This window comes from Copadichromis virginalis, linkage group LG9, assembly GCF_057382275.1.
Source record: "Copadichromis virginalis isolate Kocher_CV1m ecotype Utaka linkage group LG9, C_Virginalis_male_GT1.1, whole genome shotgun sequence".
Taxonomy (NCBI): Eukaryota; Metazoa; Chordata; class Actinopteri; order Cichliformes; family Cichlidae; genus Copadichromis; species Copadichromis virginalis.
The window spans coordinates 20,997,557-21,015,457 of NC_140626.1; the positions used below are offsets into that span (position 1 = coordinate 20,997,557).

Sequence of the window (17,901 nt, forward strand, 5' to 3'; positions counted from 1 at the left end):
AAAATTTACACTACAAAGACGCTGAAGACAGCTAGAGGTCGAACCGAGAGCCAACATTCAGTCGTGGCAGCGACTGTGATGGTGAGAGTGGATGTATACAGCAATGAGCGAGGCGAAGGATGCAAAACGAGGCGAGCAGCAAGAGAAGGGGAAACGACATGAAATGGAAGCTGAAAAGTGACAAACACGCACAAAGGTCATGGTTTCACTCGTCACCGGTGGGATTTTTTAAGCTGGATTTGAAAGATTTTAGGAGATCACAGTGCGCAAATGTTGACGTACACGTTGGAGGTACTTCGCTAACATTTTTTAAAATGATTTCACGACTGTTAAACTATGTCGGCGTTAAAAAAAGTAAAGAAAAAAAAACTAAACAAAGAAATCACATGATTCATGTCTGATCTCCAGTCAAATAGTTTCAATTTACAATGAAATTAAAGAGAAAAGCAGCAAATGATACATTTCATGATGGCGGAGCTAGCAGTTATGTGGTGTTTTTTTGGTTAGTTGCACTAGCAGTGCAAGTCTGCGGCGTGGCTCAGTCCCCCCACTTTTTATCAAGAGCATTTCTACAGTTTTTATAAGGAATGCAATGAAATTTCGTGCAGTCATGAATCGTGATCACTTTAAGCAGCTACGGTAGCCAACATTTGCCCAAAGGTTGAGCATTCAACACCCTCAACCTGTTGGCAACAACTTTTAATCACAACATGAATGAAAGGGTCGTCTAGTGGGAGGCAACCTGTGTTCAAAGCAGGTCAGACTCGGACTGACTGCATTTACTTTCAGACAGACTGGCAAAGTTTTGCAAATCATTGCTAATTGCACCCTTTGGTTGCAACTCGTCTGCAATATACGTTTTGCAAAAAGGGACTCGACTCAACTGGTTGCCAACCAGTTGTATTCTGGTTATTCCTTTATAAAACTACTGTTGTTGAGTGCCAGTTTCACGTTACAGTTACACTGGTGTCCTGCAGCAGCTACGTCACTATTTATGTGGGAATTTCTGAAGTTCTTTTTCAAATCTCTGAGATGGACAAACCGGACTCTGAATGCAAGAAGTCAGTGCAAAATTAAATGGGATTTTTTGTGTACGCAGACTGTGACAGGTTTGTGATTTTCCATGTAATTTCTAACCTGACCTCATTGAAATGGAAGCTGATAGCACGCGGACTCTCTCTTATTGCCGTACTAACGGCACCAAAGTTTTTTTGAAAGCAGCATCTAGACTGCGAGTGGTCTCAGACCTGGTCCCCATCTCCAAAGCAACCACTTTAAAAGCAACAAGATTGAAAATTTATTGCATGTTGTTGTAATAACTTTTTTGTCAGTCCTAAAATATAAATAAAATAAATTTAAAATAGGTTACAAGTATAATATACATAATGTTACATAATACTAAGACATTTAATTTAAGATATACAGTTATATTTCAGATTTTTGTAGAAAAATCTCTCCTTCCCATTGTTAACGCATACTTTGATTATCATCAACATCTCAGGAGAATCAGCTTTTCCCAAATCTTCATCCAGATGAAAGTGTAACCACTGTTGAGCTCTTCGATCACATAAAAGCAGACACACAAAGGGTCATTCATTGCACACCATGCAGTGTTTTTGGCCGTTGTAGGTCACTTGGATTCAAACTCACTTTCTGGCACGGTTCTGGACGGCCTGCTGCTGCTGCTGCTGCTGTTGCTGCTGCTGCTGCTGCTGGACCTGCTGGGAGGGGGCAGGCCTCTTACGGCTGGGCTCCATCACTGGGGAGGGCAGGCCGGGCCGCACCGCCGGGCTCCCTCCGTACGGCGGGCCGGGGGGGCCCATGGGAGCTCCCTGGTGGGGCATTCTCGCTCCAGACGGCATGCCGGGACGCTGGAAGGAAAGAAGAAAGACAGAGAGCATGTATTATATAGAAAAGATTCTGAACGTGTTTTGTAATTCATTTTAAGCAAAAATGAGTCTTTCTAAAAATACAACAAAGACATAGCAGTGTTTGATTCCAGGTGGAGTGAAGGGGGGACTCTTCTTTGAACACGCCTGACAAAAACACGAATTAGAGCTCCAACAAAGAGCTTCACATCAGCTTCTAATCCAGACGCCACAGACCTGACCCAAAACCCAAACAGCACGCTCACAGAAATAAATATTTTGACTTTCTTCCTCTCTTTGGCAACCTTTGATAACCTTTCAACAATCAAACAGCAGCGGCTTTTACGCAATTTATTGACGTCAATTTGCACCATTTCTGTTTGTGTGTGTCTCCATCCTGGGCAGCGAACATGAAGATCAAACCCAGCTGTGAAGCTTTAACTGCAGCGCCGTCTAATATTGGATTTGTTAGACGGCAACAACAAATACAACAGCGAAAACGTCAGATAACCACAGATCAGTCACCTTATAAAGGAACCTGTTATGCTCATTTCCAAATGTTGATTCTTGGACGTTGCTAGAGTAGCTTTGCATGATTCAAAGCTAAAACTAATCCTTCTTTATCCTAAACTGCACATTGGTGCAGCCCATCAGTTCATCCTCTATGAGCCAACTTTCTTCTGATTGGCTGCCCCTTGCAAACAGAAGGGTTTGAAGGTGGGGCTGTGTGCTTGAGATTACCATATTAATAATAACAGGAGGCCGTCTTGACCCCATCTAAGTGCCTAAATGTATCGAGCAGTTGAACAGGTGTACCTAACGAAGTGGCCACGAGCGTATATGACAGCATATACGAAAAACAGAAAAGTCCGCTTTAAGAAAACAACTCTGATTACCAGAAAATACCAGAAACGAGAGCAGCTGCAGTGGAAGAATCACCAATATCTTGTTCTTTCCGCCTTATCTTTTCTCCTCTAAACAAAAATCAGGGTTGGCAGCTGGAAATGAGAATGCACAGAGGTTTTTTCACAGCAGTCAAACTCTGTGACATGCACACTGGAGCGCTAACACACACACACACACGTATGTCTCCGAAACAATGCAAGCAGTGTCGGAGACCACACTCCCGTTCTGACGCCTGCGAACAACTGGGCACCTCTCACCTGCGCCTGTCACTCCCATGGCAACAGCTGCCTCCCGCCTCGGTTTATTGTCTGAAACCGAACAGGGCAAAAGAAAGCGAGCGAGAAAAGAAAACGCCTGACTTCATCCAGACCTCCGACTGTCTGTGAAGGGCTCCACCAGAACACATCCACAGAGAATAACCAGTCCTCTAATTAAAAATTATATTAATTGAAATCATCAGAGAGGAAGAGCGGAAGAGGAAGACTGATGCTGGAATGGAAAATATCACAGCAGCAGCATTTTTAATAGCCGGGAGATGCTTTTCTTTATGTGCGTGTACTAAAGCCACCATAGAAATAAAAGCAGTAGTTCCTGTAATGCAGCGGTCCCCAACCTTTTTTGCGCCACGGACCGGTTTATGCCTGACAATATTTTCATGGACCGGCCTTTAAGGTGTTGCGGATAAATACAACAAAATAAAACTAGTACCGGTACCGAAAAAAAGAAAATTTATTCATAACACACGTGAAAAGACCCAGGAAAACCGAGTAAACGATAAAAATGATAACAAAATAACGCTGAAAACTGATAAAAACCCTGAAAACCACTCATTTCACACCTGAGCCTCAACTCTCGCGGCCCGGTACCAAACGACTCACGGACCGGTACCGGTCCGAGGCCCGGGGGTTTGGGACCGCTGCTCTAATGGCCATATGAGGCTTGGTCCAATGGGGGATGTTAAAACGCTCAACTTTAAAGCATTAAAAAGCATTTTCGCAGGGTGGGGGGCACAAGCCAATGTACTCCTGATAGGGATAGGGGGAGATGGAGGCAGATGGCCTGCTGTGGTGACCCCTAAAGGAAGCAGGAAGAAGACGAAGGTCAAGAACAAAAACAGTTTTGGTCTGCAGTTTCAAAGAGTTTTAATTATCTGACAATTTTTTCATGGTTCAGACTTCACATGGGGCCCCGATGACATTTTGTAGAGTCACCATTTTTATTTGTTTCTTTAATTTTGTCTGTAGCGTCATGGCCACTTCTACTGGACAATATTAAAACATCGAAGTGAAACATTCTTTATTTTAGGTTGAATTACAGTTAAAGTTCAAATGAATCCATTATGTTTTCCACAGTCTCTGAGTAATCATGTGAAATAATAATAACAAAAATAAACATGATTATAGGTTTTTCCCTAATCAGCCACAGCATCTGTGTCCCAAAAAAGCTGCATGACTTTGTTCGCATTGCTTCCTTTATAATAAATGCTTAATAGTTTCACAGAGAGTGAGAAGTGATTCAGAATTGTCAAATAATCTTTGCATAACTGAGTTCCTATAATGAAAGATTGTTTTATTGATGTATTCTGAGGTGTCAAAATAAGCGATTAAGGGTACAGGGAAGGTCGTCAAACGTCGTGTTTATCAGGGAAACACTTGCTGCAATGGTTAGCAATGTGAGGCCAAAAATCTGTACTTTTATTTTATTTTAGGGAAAATAAATAACAGTTTTGAGGAGCGGTAAAGGTTCAGTTCGGCTTTTTTTCCCCCCTTCCCAGAACATCTAATAGGGTTCCTTATTGCATGATATTATTGGGCTGAAAACTTCACCTTTTTACTAAAAATAATCTTCTGTGTGCTCGTAACAATAATTCAGTACTCCATGTAGCCTACAACAAGAAAAATTCAAATGTTATTAATAAACCGCTCGTCCTGTGTTCACATTGTGTTTAAACACAGCTTTAAATCATAGCCTTACTCGGTAAATGTAGCTGAGTAAAAGTAAAATGTTTCTTTCACACTTTCAATGTGGACACTTCATTAGGTACACCTTGGCAGCAGAGGTTGGACTCTCTTTTCTTTTCTTCAACGAGGTGCTGGAAATATTTCTCCGATTTTGGTGCATGTTGACATGACAGCATCACACAGCTGATCTATTGGACTGAGATCTGGTGTCTGTGGAGGTCATGAGTGCAGTGACCTCATTGTCATGCTCAAGAAACCAGTTTGAATTGGTTTGAGCTTTGTAACATGGTGTGCTATCCTGCTGGGTACACTGTGGTCATACATGGATGGACACGATTAACAACAATACTCAGGTAGTGACAAAGTGTGCTAAGAAAATAGTTCCCGCCGATCACACCAGCAGCAGCAGTGTAAACTGTTGATACAAGGCAGGATGGAGCCCTGCTTTTACATTGTCACCAGATTTTGACCCAAAAGTCCAGTTTTGGTGAGACTTTGCAAAATGTAGCCTCGGTTTTCTCCTCCCAGCTGACACGAGAGCTAACCAGTGTGGTCTTCTGCTTCATCTGCTCTTCTGCGTACCTTGATTAGAACGAGTGGATATTTGAGTCACTATCGCCTTCCTCTCAGGTCAAAGCAGTTCAGTCCATTCTCATCTGACATCAACAAAGCATTTTCACCCAGAGAACCGAGGCTCGCTGGGTGTTTTCTCTTTTCCACACTGGCTGTGTGGGAAAATCCACAGCAGATCGGCAGTTTCTCCAACCGGCACAAACAACCACGCCACCTTCAAAGTCACCTAAATCCCCTTTCCTCACTCCGACGCTCAGGTTGAACCTCAGCACGTCGTCTCGACCACGTCTACACCGAGTTGCTCCCATGTGGTCGTTAACAAGCAGGCGTACCTAATAAAATAACACGTGAATGTACACTTCACGTATTTGCTGACTTTAAATGAAAGCAGAGCGCGTTTCCACGCAGTGAAATGTGCTCTATAAATAAAGCTGCCTTGCCTTGAATGAATCTACTCGCAATGTGAGCATCAATCGAACCAGAAACTTTTTATTTTGGAAAACACTCACAGGATATTTTCAGTGTTTTTCTTCTCCACCTTCCTTTTACTCAAAAAAAAAAGCATATATACAATGTTACATACGCGCCTCATTACTGAGTGAATTTAATTACAGCAAACACGCCAACACATTTACAGAGCAAGAAGCAGACGTTTCCTTTTCTTTCTGTGCCTTAATTAAATTATTATTTTTTCAGTTATTTAAAAAGAAATCTCTCTGCGATAATTATGTTCATCTAAACCTCGCAAAGCGGTGAAATTTCTCCATCTGAATAGAAAAAAAAGAAGAAGTCTGAGCACAGAAACTGCAGCTACATTTGGTAACATAGCGGGTAAATGTTGGAGGAGGAGGACAGCTGAAGGATACAGCTCGAGGGGGGGGTTCATGACCTCACGCATGCTCGCATTTTTCTTAAGTTTGTCATCTCTACATGTAGATTACAGCGCGTTCGCACTTGCGCAGGTCTGAGGTGATCTTTAGACCGTTCACAAACACAAACAAAGAGCAGAGAGCGGAGGTAGTAAGCAGCAGGGAGGTTTAATAACTCCGCGCTGACTGTGGATTTTTATTTCCTGACGTATTGTGTGCCCTTTGAAATGGTGATCGAGCAGAGATCCTGTGATAAGAACGACCGAGCAGACGCTGCTGTCACTCCGGCCACTGAGGGGGGGAGGGGATGGGGGTCAGAGCAACTGAGAAGGGTCTGGGGATAAAACAACATATGGCGGAGGCCTCCTGCTCAAAAGCTGTTAAGAGAGAGGTCCTTCTCCCACTTCCTAGCTAAGCTGGAAAACAACACCCAGACAGGCAGACAGAGCTGCTGCTGCTGCTGCTGCTACAACTCCGTCTGGAGAATGTGAGCCATCCAGATAACAGATACACAAAACCATCGCTGGATAATGTACACACACACACACACACACACTCACAATGAGCTGCGCTCTATAATCTGACCTGCTGAACTGACTCCAGCACTCTGCCCGGAGCTCTGCCAGCCAGCCAGCCAGCAATCGAATCTGCCATGTGGATGGATATCTGAGAAGTGTGTTGGCATCTCTGGGAAGGCTGGAGGGATTTGAAGAGGCCAAACTTATCCCACACCGTACTAAACATATGAATCTGTGGGTTGTTACATGCACGGTCCCTGAAAGGCTTCGATTGGAGCTCTGAAACCTGCTAAAATCTGAGGATTAGGCTGCTTCCTTAAGACTTGCTTTAGAACAAATTCCCCATCTTTCATGTTATGTGCTGCTATATGTTTTGAAGCGCTTACAGAGCGTGCTTTTATTTTAATGTCGTTCGTGTTTACAAAAGGTGATTAAAGGTGAATAAAGCTGCAGGAACTGATTAATCGATTGGCGGATAATTCATTCTCCGGCATAGCTGATTAACAGCTTGAGTCATTTTTATTAACTGTGCTTTAATTTCAGCATCTAGCATGTTTTCACTTTTCATTTAGTCACCTTGCGGACACATTTTTTTTATCCAACTGATGAATATTTTTCTGAATTTCTCTTAGCTTAGTTTCGTCTGCAACAAACCCAAAAGCATGGACAGAAAAACCTCAAGTCTAACCCTAAAATGACCATTTTTACGTTATTGCTTGCAAATGTACTCAAACGAGTATGTGACTGGATTTATCAAACCCTTTCCGAGCCGAATTAAAGAGCATTTGCAGGTTCCTGTTTTATTTAGTTTAGCGGCGTGGAGGGCAGTGAGAGCGGCTGTCGTTCAGATTGTCATTAGCCCGTTTGAAGATTTCAGATCAGCTGCTAAAACTCTGCTTACAGTCTGGTGTTTACACGAAGCGACACACTTGATCACATTTGTCCTCCTCGCCGACTATCTCATCTCCGTCGTGTGTTTGATTCGCTCCCCGCGGGAGGGTTATCAGTCATCTCGTCTGTGCTGTAGTTACTGTAAGTACTTTAATACTTTCAGAGGGCCCCGGCAGATGGAGGGCAGGCGCAGGACGCTGAGCGGTTCTTTGATTTTGGTGTTTATGTGGAGCATATTTATTGCGTTTGGGCTTTTTAAGCAATTATTTTTAACCTTCAAGACGTCACTCAAACAGCAGCAAGACATTTATATGTGCTGTTGTGACATTTTTCTATTTTAAAAACGTTTCCCACCATGATTTTCTTTTTAAATTAGCCCGTTGGGGTGGCGAGTATTTATTGAATTTATCCACTTATAATCACCGCATTCTAATGTTTTGCATTTCATTTTGACAATTTTACGTAAAAAAAAAAAATATATATATTTTGAATGTTTCTGCAAAAAATAGCTCAACTATAACATATTTTTTTAAATTCTTGCCATTTTTCACTCTTTCTTTGACAGAGCGGTGCAGAGAGGAGGCAGGTAAGCAGGTAGTGAGCAGGTGTGGAACGACATGCATGGTCTGGGTTCGAACCCTGGTGCAACAAATATAGATGTGTAAACCCTCTGAGGTCATTTAAGATGACTCAAACCCTAAATATCCATGTAAAATACTGACCACAACAAAGAGCCAGGAGGGAAAGAAAGTCACAGCATTTTACTAGTTTTTGTTGTTGCACCGCATATAAGCACACATTAATCTTACTATAACGGCAGTACTAAATGCATTTTTATACGTACACCATCTCCTCTTTACCGGGCGAGCAAACATCGTCGCACACACGATTATTAACATCAAATCCGAACTCTTTTCCTTTTTGTGTTCACATGTCACCTTCAACATGTCGCCCACAGAGATTCACTGAAGTGTAAACCGATTCAATTTGATTTACACAGCACCAAATCACAACAGCAGTCGCCTCCAGGTGCTTTATTTTGCAAGGTTAGGACCTATAGAGATAACCCCAACAATCACACAAGCCCCTATGAGCAAGCACTTGGTGATGGCGGGGAGGAAAAACTCCTTTTTTACAGGAAGAAACCTCAGGCAGAACCAGACTCGACCACGGGCAGGGGGAACTGTCTACCACGGCCGGGTGGAGGTGAGGGGAGGGAGACAGGACAAAAGACTCCTCAAGGCCTGTGCCCCCCAGCTGTGTGGAGTCTTTCATAAACTGTTTATGCTGAGTCTGAGTCTGCAGAGGGTCCCGGTGATGTGGAAGACATCATGCCTCGTCCCTGTACCAAAGACGCCTCGTCCCAGTGGCCCCCAGGATTACAGGCCCGTGGCACTGACCTCCCACATCATGAAGACCCTGGAAAGGCTCATCCTGGACCAGCTGCGACCCATAGTAAGACCACATCTGGATCCCCTTCAGTTCGCTTATCAGCCTCGTCTCGGAACAGAGGACGCCATCATCTACCTGCTCAATCGTGTCTACACCCATCTGGACCAGCCGGCGAGCACTGTGAGGGTCATGTTTTTTGACTTTTCCAGTGCTTTCAACACCATCAGGCCGACCCTCCTGGGTGATAAGTTAGCAGCGATGCAGGTGGATGCTTCTCTGGTGTCCTGGATTGTTGATTACCTGACAGGAAGACCACAATATGTACGTCTCCCACAGTGTGTGTCTGACAAGGTGATTAGCAACACAGGGGCACCACAGGGGACTGTCCTCTCCCCCTTCCTCTTCACCCTCTACACCACAGACTTCAGCCACTGCACAGAGACCTGCCATCTTCAGAAGTTTTCTGATGACTCTGCGGTGGTTGGATGCATCAGCAGGGATGATGAGACAGAGTACCGGGCTGTGGTCGACTCCTTTGTCACGTGGTGTGAGCAGAATCATCTGCAGCTCAACGTGGCAAAGACCAAGGAACTGATCGTGGACTTCAGGAAGACCAGGAAACACTTGACCCCTGTTTCAATCCAGGGGGTCAGTGTTGACATTGTGGAGGACTATAAATACCTTGGAGTACACATTGACAATAAACTGGACTGGGCTAAAAACACCACAGCACTTTACAGGAAGGGCCAGAGTCGTCTCTATTTTTTGAGGCGACTGAGGTCCTTCAACATCTGCCAGAAAATGCTGAGGATTTTCTATGAGTCTGTTGTGGCCAGTGCGATCCTCTATGCTGTTGCATGCTGGGGGAGCAGGCTGAGGGTCGCAGATGCCAACAGACTTAATAAACTGATCCGTAAGGCCAGCAATGTTGTGGGGATGGAGCTGGACTCCCTCAAGGTGGTGTCGGAGAGGCGGATGCTGTCCAAGATAAAGACAATGTTGGATAACACCTCCCACCCACTCCATGACATGTTGGTCAGTCACAGGAGCACGTTCAGTGAGAGACTGAGATTACCGAAAAGCACCACTGAACGACACAGGAAATCATTCCTGCCTGTGGCCATCTCCCTGTACAACGCATCCACTTAACACACTGTTTGCTGCTACAACTACACATGTTTCTTTTCCAAATATTTATTTATAAGTGACTTATGTATGTATGTATGTATATATATGTATATATTGTACTATTCTTAGTTAGCGTATTGTCTGTCTTGTCTTAATGTTGGTTTAAAATGGAGCACTGTAACAAAAAATAATTTCCCCCAGGGATCAATAAAGTATTCTGATTCTGATTCTGATCAGGATTTTTATTCCTGCCTGTTTTTTGGACCGTGTCGGGTCTCCAGCTGTCCGTGTCTGCAACTGAGTATAATCCAAGCTTCAGACCTCAGAGACTTAAAAGCGGACATCTGAGCAAATGTGTTAACAGATACTTCTGTATTGTATCATCTCTGATTGATTCCTGAAACACAATCTTCAGGACATTATTTTGGTTACATAAAGCAGGATTACACTTCAGGGGCAGGCTAATTTGTCAGATTTTGAATTAGCTGGATTAGCCAAGATAGACTAACTCTGGAGTGTAGTGGTCAAGTCAAAGAGCCTCGGTTTGAAGGCCATCCGGTGTAAAAAATAAATAAATATTAATTACACATGCTTCTATCAGTTAAGACCTACTAGCTGATTATTTTATCCATCAACAGTTTTCAGTTGTCAGGAGAAAAGCTAACCGGGACGTTTTATTTGGTTTCTCACCCGTTAACAGTGAAACAGGATGCTCGACCTCTCGTAGCCTAAAGAGTCGGCTCACCAAAAACTGCACCGAAAGACGCTCTCGTTCACTTTTAGAGGTTTTCCAACCATGCAAATGGCTTTATGTGCTGACATTTTGCAGATATTAATAACCACCCATTGAAAAGATCTTTTCAGGCTGCGCGCTGAAAACCATTAAACTTCCTGATAGAGAGAAATTTCAGTGAAAATCAAGGTCTGCGGATTTTTTCTTGGGTTACCTGGACATTGTGTTTGGAAAGTCAAGTAGTTGTTGAATTAGATTTTTTAAAATGTTTTTATTTTGCTTTTCAATACCGTGGCACCACAGAGGAAATGACTTTCACCTCTGCCGCATCACAGCGTGGAGGCACGCCGATATCTCACACCCCAAACAGCCTAACCCGAACCCCACTCGTCTTCCACTCGAGGTAACTGAGCTTAAACATTTTATTTGTGTAAATTTCTATGAAGGGAACAATGAAGGCAACCCAGCTGTGAGAGAAACTGAAGTTTACATTCGCTCTCAGTTACACAAACACGCTGTGAATCCACCGACGCCCGAGCCTACACTGTGTCATATTATGTTTTGGGTTTATCGGGTTTTCCCACAGAGAGGGCTCGAAGGCTTCCTCGCCGACTTTCACGAGCAACAGAAGTCGCACAGCAGAAGGGAGGTGAGGGAGACAATGAGAGGAGAGGAGGAAGGGACTTCAGCCCACCCATCAGTCCTCGAACCGAAGCTCGGCCAAAGCCTGCTGCTGCTGCTGCTGCGACCTTCAGGAACCGCAGCTATGACTGCATCCACAGTATTTATGTGTGTGTCTGTGTTTTTTGCATGTAAATCCATCTGCGCACGTGTGTCTTTGCTTTATTCGACCATGAAAGGAAAGGGAACGTCACCGCTCGCCACAAGCTCACAAACTGTGCCGAATCATCTCCCCCTCCTCATCCACCCCCCCAATCCGGTAGTGTAAATATTTCTCCATTCTGCAGTACACACGTCGAGGAACCTGCCACAAGTATTACAACAAGACTTTTCCATCTCATAATGTGGGGGAAGAGAAAGAGCAGAGGAGAGGAGAGGTATGGGAGGCGGGGGAAAAAGCAGAGGGAAATATTTGGCTTGGAGCAGCCAGAGCCTCATCAAGGTTAATTGGTCTGTTGAGAGGACACACTCATCTGGCTCATCAATCACCTGGTCCATTGTTTCCTAAAGTCGGTCTCCGGGCGCAGGGCTTCAGCTCCGCAGCCCCTCTAATGACCGCTCCTGTCAAAAAGACAATACCTCATCTTGTTTCGTGTATAAATCTCGCCATGTCGCTAAACCTGACACCTGCCCTGATTAAAATGGAGTCAGGTCTAAAACCCAGGACTTAAAAGGGTTTCACAAACATGCTTTATCGAGTCATTTTGACCTTCCCGGTGTACTTGAGGCTTTGGAAGAGGTGAGAGTCAGTTCAGCTGGATGATGATGCAGATATTTAGGACGATGGCACCCCAGCTCGTCTTTAAGGAGCATATAAACACTTCTGATCAACTTTGCCTACAGACATGACGAACAGTCCAGCTTCCCACCACACGTGCCTGCGTCTGTGGACAAGCACTCATTGGTGTGACACGAGTTTCGAGTCTGCTTGTGGTCCACGAACAGACCCTAACTGAACACACACTTAAAAAGTCCCTATTTACTCAAATCCCCAAACATGAAGACAAATATTGTCTGGAAAGCCTCAAAATGTTTCTCAGCGCACTCACGTTGTCATCCAAACATTCATTTTAAAGCTTTTCTCGAGTAAAAGACTCAAATATCTAAATACTTTTAAATCACAGACAACCGGCCCATTTACTACAAATCACCAGAGGCCTCCAGGTAACACTAGACCCACGTGAAGGGCACACAGGGTGCTCCACAGTGAAGAGTTTAAAGGAAGGAGTGGCGCCAATGCAGAGTTCGTCCAGCAGCAGCACATGCAGCAGAGTAGCATCACAGTGACCCAGTCACCTCTTTTCCACATGCATGCACCTCAAGCAATCCTGGGTCCTCACTCATGCTCTAGTTATCAAGTATTAAACTGTACAGCTATTAAAAGTCAAGCATCATTTCATCTGTCGGGGTTTCTCCAACTCACAGTCGGGCTAATTTTGGTGATTTCTTTAGTGAAAAGTCTGCGAGTTCTCCACTTTCTCAACAACGTAAAGATTATGATTAGAAAATGTAAAAACACTCTTGAGATGAACATGAACTATCACAAAGTCTTGTCACCTTCTTAAAAAGCTGTGCCCCGTTTCAGAATCTGAGTAAAGGTGAAGCTTAATTCATCTTTTTCAGGAAGTTAAAACCACAACGCAGCTCCAGAGTTAGACACTCTGCAAACTATGGGTTGTGACGTCCTGAGAGGAATGTAAGAGATGGCGAGATGATTAAAAATGATTCTTTTTCTCTCTTTGCTGTCATTTTTATTTTTGTGTATGTCACAGCTATAGTTTGGCTGCATGTTTGTAGCTAATCTTTCGCCTCGTTTCCAGTCGTCTTCTGTTGACCGTATGAGAAAAAATGACAAAAGCTGATACTATTAGGCGGACAGCACAATTGTAACATGGTTTGATGATTTACTGATTTTAATCACCACAACATGAGTCGAATTCATAAGAAAACGATGCCTCGCGCTTTGGGAAGTCATGGTCGGTCGTTTTCCTGTGAAATTCTGCACCGATACAAATTTTTTCTTGGTTCATTCATTTTTATTGTTGCTATTTTTTCTCTTATGGGTCAGTAAACCACAGAAATCTTTTGTTTGGAAGTCTTTGAGCGCTTCACTGCGCTATTTCTGAACACTTCAGCGCAGGGTGGATGCGGCACAACGAGATAAAGGTCAGATAATGCTATCTGTAAAAGCCACCTTATTCCCCTAAAAGGCCGATATCAACAGATACATCAGTGTTAGCTGCTTAACTGGAACAAGAATTGATGACAGGTAGATTTAAAAGGTCGAGTCACTGGCACAAACTGTATCCACACTCGAATCAAAGTTCTAACTACAAAGTGACGCTTACAGATTTGTTTTTTCACCGCTCTCAACCCTCGAAATGCATTCGTCTCCTCACCAAAACAAACCACTACTGAAGCAGACTTTGTGTGCTGCGTGTGGTTAATGGCAATAGTTGCTTAACCTCTAAACCATGAGCAACACTTCACTTGACATTTCATGCTAGCTTTTGCATGAATGGGCTGATTGTACCCCCGCATCATTTCCGGCATGGCCGCCTGCCTCGGCTCCGTCTACGATACTACATCGGTTTGTCTCGTGACCTCACAGGTTCAAATTGTTTCACGCCGCCTGGAAGGCTGCTCCGGCTTCGCTGTTTTGAGCGGACTCGTCATTTCCCCCCCTTTTTCTGTCTGTTACTCCCAGGGAAGCATGCTCAGTGAGCGCCTCTGTTAGCCAAAGGGGGAGCTGGCTGCTTTTCGCTTCTACTGCTGCTGCTGAGCTTCTATTTCTTTTCTCTCGCTCTCTCTCCTTTTTTTTATTTATTTATTTTTTATTAGGGGGGTAAGAAACCCTCTTCTCCACATCCTCCTCCTGCTACAGCCCCATCCATCCATCCACGCTGCTCCACTTCTCGCTCTCTCAAGCCATCTCCTCACAGGCTGGGATCCAGGGGGCTGGAAATAACCTTCACATGGCCAGCTTTACCCAGCTATCTCTCACACACAGACCGCCGCTGCTGCTGCTGCTGCACCGACTCATACACACACACAGACACACACATATACACACACACACACACACACACACACACATGCATGCCAGAGCCCAGCTCCCTTCACGGGAATGACGGACAGCGCCACTCACCACTCCATGGACCAGGAACTCAAACAGTTTGCTCTTGGTGGCTTTCCTGGCTCCCCCCGCCGTCTCCTCCATAGCCATTTGCTCAGTCCCCTCCGTTCACCCTGCTATGTCTCCCCTCTCCTTCTTTTGTCTTTCCCTCTCCCTTCACCCAGCCTCCTGTTCCCCTCCCCTGCTCCACTTTCCTTCTCTTTGTGCTCTCCTTTTCAGCACTGCCTGTCCCTGACTCTCCTTCTCTCTCTCTCTCTCTCTCTCTCTCACTGCCTCGCTAGCTCTCTCTCTCTCTCCCTCTTCCCTCCCTCTCCCTCTATTTTGAATGTGCAGCAGCCCTGCCAGCCTCTCACTGTGTCTAGCTCACTTTTTAGTTGAGCTGCCTTTCAGGAGCCCAGCGTCGCTTGGAGGTGGAGGGGAGGGGGGAGAGAGAGAGAGAAAGAGAGAGAGAGAGAGAAGCTGTGTGGGGGTCTGGCAGGGGGGTTTCAGCCAGCCCACTCTGCCGCTCCCCCGCACAGCTGTTGCATTCCAATGGTAGATAAGGGCATGCGGCGTGGCCAGGCTGCCGTTTGGGGGGTGGGGGGTAAACTCAGTTAGCCATTTCTCTGCTGCAGCACCCCCCCCCCCCCCCCCCCGTCCTCCCCTCCGGTGACCAACCGAGAGGCCACGGTCAGCACACGCAGAGCTCCGACTCTGGGCTCATTCTCAAAAAAGGACATTGGGCTCTTAAAGGGGCCACGCTTGCATATCATTACCACATGTGCGCACTGCCATATATGACGTGCTGGTGATGAATATAGGAGTAGGTCGATGCCATTTCCTGAACTCAAAGCAAGACCACTCAAGACACACTTGAGTATTTCTGAGCGAGCCAACGGGCTCTGGAGCCACTTCACAAAAGGGGAAAAAGGCCACGTCAAGATCACCTTCATTTCCTGCCTCCCTCTGCCGGCCCTCGTCAGGGTGCATTCACAGGTTACAAGTGTTTCCTTCAACTCGCCTCATTAGCGTTTACCTTTTACCCAGTGGTGTAGCCAGAGGCTACGCTTAGGCTGTAACAAACAAAACAAGGCCGGCCTGCACAGCAAGGTGACTGTGTCTCCCCGCACGTGTAATAAGGTTGTGCTGTGATTTCTTCCAGGTCGCTTTCTGAAGCTTCCTCAGCAAAAAAATGCAGGGGAAGGCGACAACGCATTCGTCCACTGAAGGTCACAGAGAGAAAGAGTAACACACAGACGGCTGCTTTGATTTCAACATGACATGCTGACACACACACACACATTAAAACGCCACACAGGTCATTACTCTGACGCAAACCACGCCACGCTGAAGATTATGAGTCTTTCAAGTCAGCTTCAGCTCCCCCCCCCCTCATTCTCACACTCCCCTTCACCCGGCCGTCAGATCAGAGGAGTGAAATATTCATGAGGTTATCTGACTGACAAAGGGGGCAAAGTGGGGCATGTTCAAAAAGGCGGCTTGGCTTTGTGACAAAGGACGGCAAACTGTCACCCTCCTTTTCCTCTGTTCTGCTGAAAAGAGCTGAACGGCATGTAAGCAGCCAATTAGCACGCAACGTGCCGGTTAATCATCACCGTAAAGCGACGAGCTCGTTCTTTAAAAAAGGAGCAAAAACTCTTTGGTTAATGCGGGAGCTCAGAGGTCGTGACCTTCTCGAGGATGCGCCATGCCTCAGGACCCAGGCCTGTTTTAGTCATCTGCATTAGCTCTTATGTGACTTAAAGCCACCGTTACTGAGGGTTAGTTAAGCAGCAGCAATCCATTAAAGAAATAAAAATAAATTCAAACACATACCCCTCGAACTTTCTCAAGTCTCTGATTACTGGGTTATTGACAGATAAATGTTGGCCCTCGCATCGGCCGCTGACAGCTTGGTGGTGACACCTGCTGCTGAGATGAGTGTACTGCCGCAGCCATTATTTCTGTCTGGGAAGGTTTAGAGGAGCGAAAACCTTCCTTGAATTATATATTTTTTCCTTTTAAAGAAGCATCAATCGACTTGCATTCTTGCATCCCGTCAGATTAACCTTTAATCACCTGTGTGGACTTTAAATATAATAATCGCACTGGTGTACGAGGTGTACGTCTCAATTTCCTGCAAGGTCAAAAGCTCAAACCCGCTTATCCGTGCAGATCCAGGGATTGTGCCAATCTCCCGTTTCTCCAGCAACAACACGTGGGCGTTGAACGATAACAAAGAGATCTAGCAGCTCGGGCGATGCGAAAGGAAGCCTCGAGCGCAGGAGTACCCCCTGCTGGCCCCCCATCAGCTCCCTCACCAAAGCCAGTCAGTCTCACCAAATGGTAATGTCCCAGTGTGTAGCGGGGGTGGGGGGGATTACAGGGGGTAAGGGAGCCACAGTAGTGCAATTAATGCCCAACAGGGGGAGCAAACAAGCAGGCAGGGAGGAGCTGGCTGTTTGAATGGGAAGGAGGGCTCCATATTGAGGGTCTGGCTGCACTGAGGATAAAAACCCAATGATGGCAATCAAGGGACATTAGGGAGAGCAAAATAACTTTTCTGATAATCTGTAATGTCTGGAGCCAGCTTCCAAAAGAGGATTTCATTCCCAAAGCATCTCTTCAGAGGTTTTAATCATTCTTCACTTCCTCATTCGGCCACACGAGGGCATCAAAGAGCTCACCGTATAGACAGTGCAACAGAAAGCAACAACAATGGCCTGTTTCTGCTCCTGCAAAGCCAACTGCACCCCTGTGCTGCAGTACGTTCTCCTCAAAGACGGCCTGGGAGAAGAAAAATATTAGAAAATTATCTCGGTGTATAAAACAGGATGCGTTTAACCCTGCAACCCGTTTAACCCTGTATATATCTTTCTACGTAGCACTCTTAATTCTTATTCTCATGTATATATCTCATGTATAGCTCATGCACATATCTTTCTACGTAGCACTTTTAATTCTTATCCCTACTTTTATTTTTTCATGTCTATTTAAGTGCTATTTATGACACTATGTTTGCACTGAAGCACCGCAGCAATTTCCTAATGTTGTAAACCTGCTCAACATTTGGCAATAAACCCCCTTTCTGATTCTGATTCTGATTCTGATTCTGCAAGCTTTTACAAAACTTTCCAAGTTGTTCGATTTACCCATCTTTCTCTTTATAAACTCTTTAAACTCTCATCAGTAAGTGTGAGCGCCTCTTTAAAAGCTAAGGTTGTGGCAGCTTGTTAGTCTGGTGCATTCAGGTGTGTTAATAAAAT

The 17,901-nt window shown here is 45.1% G+C and overlaps 1 protein-coding gene across 5 annotated transcripts in view; it reads right to left on the bottom strand.

Annotated features, from left to right (window-relative positions):
- The window catches only part of smarcd3b (SWI/SNF related BAF chromatin remodeling complex subunit D3b), a 64,126-nt gene that overhangs the window by 27,148 nt on the left and 19,077 nt on the right, over positions 1 to 17,901 (bottom strand). For 4 of the 5 annotated variants that reach the window (XM_085468153.1, XM_085468152.1, XM_085468150.1 and 1 more), the window contains exons 1-2: positions 14,669 to 14,905; positions 1,651 to 1,871 (exon numbers count right to left, since the gene is read on the bottom strand). In XM_085468153.1, coding sequence (XP_085324279.1) covers positions 1,651 to 1,871; positions 14,669 to 14,746 — 299 coding nt within the window. In that variant the 5' untranslated portion in view covers positions 14,747 to 14,905. Of the gene's footprint in view, positions 1 to 1,650; positions 1,872 to 14,668; positions 14,906 to 17,901 lie in introns of those variants that run through there. The other variant, XM_085468151.1, reaches the window with a different exon arrangement.